This window comes from Aplysia californica, unplaced genomic scaffold (assembly GCF_000002075.1).
Source record: "Aplysia californica isolate F4 #8 unplaced genomic scaffold, AplCal3.0 scaffold00033, whole genome shotgun sequence".
NCBI lineage: Eukaryota > Metazoa > Mollusca > Gastropoda > Aplysiida > Aplysiidae > Aplysia > Aplysia californica.
Window position 1 is genome coordinate 1,071,935 of NW_004797303.1, and position 4,897 is coordinate 1,076,831.

The 4,897-nt window shown below is 38.8% G+C and overlaps 1 protein-coding gene across 1 annotated transcript; it reads left to right on the forward strand.

Annotated features, from left to right (window-relative positions):
• The first annotated feature begins 140 nt into the window (after window positions 1-140).
• Window positions 141-3,736, forward strand: LOC101848493. Its single transcript, XM_013091337.1, has 2 exons — window positions 141-322; window positions 3,577-3,736. Exons 1-2 carry the CDS (start codon window positions 159-161, stop codon window positions 3,728-3,730), a joined length of 318 nt encoding a protein of 105 aa, XP_012946791.1. The 5' UTR covers window positions 141-158; the 3' UTR covers window positions 3,731-3,736.
• The last annotated feature ends 1,161 nt before the right edge of the window (window positions 3,737-4,897 follow it).

Genomic DNA, 4,897 nt, shown 5'->3' on the forward strand with positions numbered 1-4,897 from the left:
CTCTGTTCCTGGTCTTCATCTATATCCTCAACATCTTCTCTCTCTCTCTTTCTCTCTCTTTCTCTCTCTCTCTCTCTCTCTCTCTCTCTCTCTCTCTCTCTCTCTCTCTCCTCCCACTCTTTCTCCATCATCCAGGTGTGGTCAGTAACATACTTCTGATGGCCATCCTGCTTAACTCCAGAGCTCTGAGAGACAACTTTGTGTCTCTGTTCCTGGTCATTATCTCAGTCCTCAACATCCTCACCCTCACCACCAAGATCGTCCCTCGAGAACTCCAAAGACTGATAGGATGGGATCTCCTCTCGTCTCCCATGACTTGTCGGTACGTCAGTGCGGCATTGTTTGTTGTTTGTTTGTTTGTTTGGTTGGTTGGTGGCGGGTCGGATGTTTGTTTGTTTGTTTGGCTGGTGGTGTGTTGAATGTTTGTTTATTTGTTTGGCTAGTGGTGTGTTGAATGTTTGTTTATTTGTTTGGCTGGTGGTGTGTTGAATGTTTGTTTATTTGTTTGGCTGGTGGTGTGTTGAATGTTTTTTTGTTTGTTTGTTTTACTAGCTGTGTGTAGGGTGAGATCCTAAGGAGTGTTATTGATTTGATTTGTTTTGTTTGTTTATTTGATTCGTTTGTTGTTTGTTTGTTTCGCATATTTGTAACTTTTTCTTTCGCTTCGTTTTCGAATGGGAAAAGGAGTTTATGGCAGGATCTTAAGAAGAGTTATTTATTGACTTGTCTTGCTGAGTTTGTTTATTTGTTCGTTTGCTGCTTTCCTTTTTGTCGTTCTTCTAATCTTTTTTGTTCGTCTTGATTTCCAACGTGAGAAAGAGTTCCTGTTTTTTTTATTGATTGAAATGGCTCATGAAATGCGTCATATTATCCCTTTATTTGCCCGTTTCTGTGACTTTTGCATTCATAATTCAATGCCCTCTTTCTTTACCCCCCCCCCTTCCTTGCCTCCCTTCCCCCTGACCTATTTGGGTTTTTTTAGATCACATCAGCCGCCCTCCTCCAACTCTCAATTCTCAGACCCTTGTGTATAACCTACCACCACTCGAAGTCTGAAGAAAATATCGTTACGCTCATAATATAATTGGAGTTTTGTTGTTGTTGTTGTTGTTTTTTTTGGGGGGGGAGGGGAGCATACCCCGAAAGTCTAGTTTCAGCTCAAAATTATGGATTTTAAATTGTAGGCATTTTTAGCCTCCTCAGCCACTCCTACAAATATTTCATCACATAAAAAAAACCCAAAAGCTTATTTCTTGCCATACCAGGCACGTTTGTCCCCACCATTTCCTCATAAAGTAAATATTGTATTTTTCTTTATCACCCGTTTTCTCAAAACGCGATTTTTTCTCTATACGTCTTTGAATAACTCCACCACGTTTCACCAAATCTTCATGAAATTTTCAGGGAATGAAGAGAAGATGTAATACTAAACATCTGAATTTGTGATATATGGAGATTTTTGTTGGTGGTGTGTGGGGTGTAGATTTTCACGGATTTTTTGCAAACATGAAACCTACCTCAGGAAAAAATGTATTTAAATGTTTCTAATTCGTTTAGGAAAAAGTCAACTGACAGATTTGTAGATGTAATGTTTGTTAACATGCTTGCAAAAAAACTCCCAAAACCCCAATCAATTTCCATGAAAAATAAGTGCGGTGTTCGTTACGCAAGACATGTCAACAACATCCCCTATGGCCGCCGTATCTATGGAAACAAACTTTTTTCTCAAATTTGATTGTAGATTTTGAGACTCGTTACTATGCTTGTTATATGTGTGTGTGAAATTTGGACCAAATTATAATAATACAAATATAAAATAATATTGAGAGCACCAAAATTCAAGTTTTTCTTACTGACAATTATTCGAAAGAAACAGTTTTTCCCCTCTCGTTTTCTCAACATGGCTAAAGTGACTTACACGTTTATCCTATCATGTCTATAATGTCGGTTACTTCAGCTGCTATGTATGTGACGTCTTTTGCTTTGTTGGTGATATCATTTGCTCTGCATACTCTGTAAGTGATGTCATCTTCTCCTCTATAATTTACGGCGTCAACCGTTTTTTTTTGTTTTTTTTTTGGCTACTTAATATATTCTGTTGGTCATTGCTTATGTTGGTGGCCTCATTTGTTTCTATATTGGCGACTATATGGCGTCATCTGTTTCTATATTGGTGACAATCTGGCGTCATCTGTTTCTATATTGGTGACAATCTGGCGTCATCTTTTTCAAGATCTATATTGGCGACTATTTGGCGTCATCTGTTTCTAGATCTATATTGGCGACTATATGGCCTCATCTGTTTCTATATTGGTGACTCTGTATCCTAATCTGTTTCTCTATTGATGACTCTATCTACTCTATTGGTGAGTATTTTGGTGACCTCATCTACTGCTCGAGACGAGACGTCATCAAATCCTCTTTATTGGTGGTTGGCGGGTGCTCTGGTGGGGTTTGCTTCTTCTTTCCTATCCAATATATTATACTAGCTGGGCCCCCGTTCGATGAACGGATTGAGACTAGAAGCGTGTTGATTGTTCCCAGTAGCAAGAAAAAGAATTTGACAAAGGAGTCCAGAAATAGCGATGATGAGCATCAAGCGAAAGGGTCACAGTCGAATTTAGCACCAAGTAAAAAAAAAGAAAACATGAAGCTCGATCGATAGATCTACGGGCCGCACACTTAAAATAGTGCTCAGTATTGCGCGGCAGTGCGTGATAGTGTCGAACGGAAGTACGACTTGAAATAAACAAACTTGGCGAATTTTCTAAAATTACAGAGACAAAAGCGTCGGCCTACAAAAGCGATCGACGAAATAAAGAAATTTAGCTTTCTGCAGCAAAACTGACTCAAAATTGAAAAAAATGAAGGGCGTCATGATCTGGAGAATATTATAAAGAATCTTTGGCGAAAACCGCATGTCGATCGATGCAGCCATTAAAAAGCCTTTTGAGTAGCAAAATTCGGTCACCACAAATGGATAATAGATAATATTGTCATCCCGATATCTACCATCCTTGTTTGTTGCGTTGGTTACTTTCTTGTAAGATCTCTAATCTTCGGCCTTTTAATATGTGAGGCGTTCTGGCACAATGAGTTATTTCTCGGATTTTAGCACCATGGAAACAGATAGAGACCAAGTTTATCGTTTTGGTTTCTACAATTGTTTAATATAAAATATATTTATTCAAATAGTGGATATCATCCAGATAATGAATGTAGGTAGTCAAAACGGTAAAATTTAATAGAGCTATTCAAAGAGTGAATGTTATTAATCAAACAGGGAATGTCGCAACTGTTTTTAAAAATTGAATGTATCCACACAAAGAATGAAAGTAACTATTCAAACAGCCTACATAGGTGCGCTAAGTGCGGCCTAGAGACAAATTATTTACTCATTGAAGAAAATCGCATCAGTTGAAAATCTAAACATTCTCCATTCGTGGATTGCGAGAAGTAATTCATTTTGTCAGCACGCCATGCTCTACTTGTATTGCAAGTGCCGTAAAAAGCGTACTAAAACAAACCAACTCCCCCCCATAGTGACGTCATCTGCTCTGTCTGTGACGTCCTCAGAGTATGGAGCATGGCCATCATTTTTTTCAAGTTGTCCATCAGCTGGACTATCGTGGTGCTTGGGGCAGCCCGGCTCGCTATACTGGTCAGCCCCAAAAGGTTGGTACATACTAAACAACTCCGTGGTCAGTCCCAAAATGTTTGTACAAACTAAAAAACTGTGTCGTCTATGGTCTCCCCAAAATGTTCATAAAAGCAAAACAACTCTATGGTCAACTTCTAAATCTTTGTACAAACTAAACTACGCTATGGCTTATAGTCTCCCTAAAAAATTGTACAAACCAGACAAATCTATGGTCCATGATCTTCCCGTAAAGTTTGTAAAAACTAAATAGCTCTGTGGTCTATGATCTTCCCAAAATGTTTGTATGAACAAAACAACTCAACGATCTATGATCTTCCCATTAAATTTGTACAAACTAAAGTTAAACAGCTCTGTGGTCAGCCCCAATAGGTTGGAATAAACTCTGGAGCGCTATGAGATGTGATGTAACATGTGCTGGCCTTTGTGTAACGTTAAACTGTAGAGTTATGAAGTCTACGGTGTATGGCTCAACACAGGAGAAAATACGACTAGGCCTACATGTACTCTTATTGTTTATTTTTTTCTGCAGTCTTCCGATATTTTGCGACGATTTAGGTACTTTAGGAGGTTGGTTAACACCGTAGGAAAGGGATACAGCATCCCAGCAGACAGACAGAAATATTTAATTGAAAAACAACAAGCAAATCTCTCAACCATGGAATTGAATGAATGACTTCTGTGTGCGACGGCGAACTGTCTAATCACTACGCCACAGACGCCGGACCAATTAATTATTTTTTTAAAACATTGTTGGTGATGCTGTAATTTTTCTTGTTGTTGTTGTTGCTGTTGTTGTTGTTGTTGGTAGTGGTGGTGGTGATGGTGTTGTTGTAATGGTGATGACAGCAGATGATTGTAGGGCGCCACTGGCAGGTCCTACTTTTAAAAAACACAACTTTTCTGCACTAGTTTCTGTGTGTCTTACTTTTTTCTGTACTCAACTTGGTGATGATAATGATGATGATAATGATGATGATGATGATGATGATGATGATGATGATGATGATGATGATGATGATGATGATGATGATGATGATGGTATGGCTTCTAAATGATGTGACGACTCTTAATGTTTCTTTTCTTTTTTCTACAATCTTCAGATGTTTTGCGACAATATGGGTACTTTAGGAGGTGGGTTAACCCCGTAGGAAAGGGATGCAGCATCCCAGCAGATAGACAGTCAGAGCATTCCCCTTTCTTTGGCATTTCTGATTTGGATGCAACGCATTACGCCCC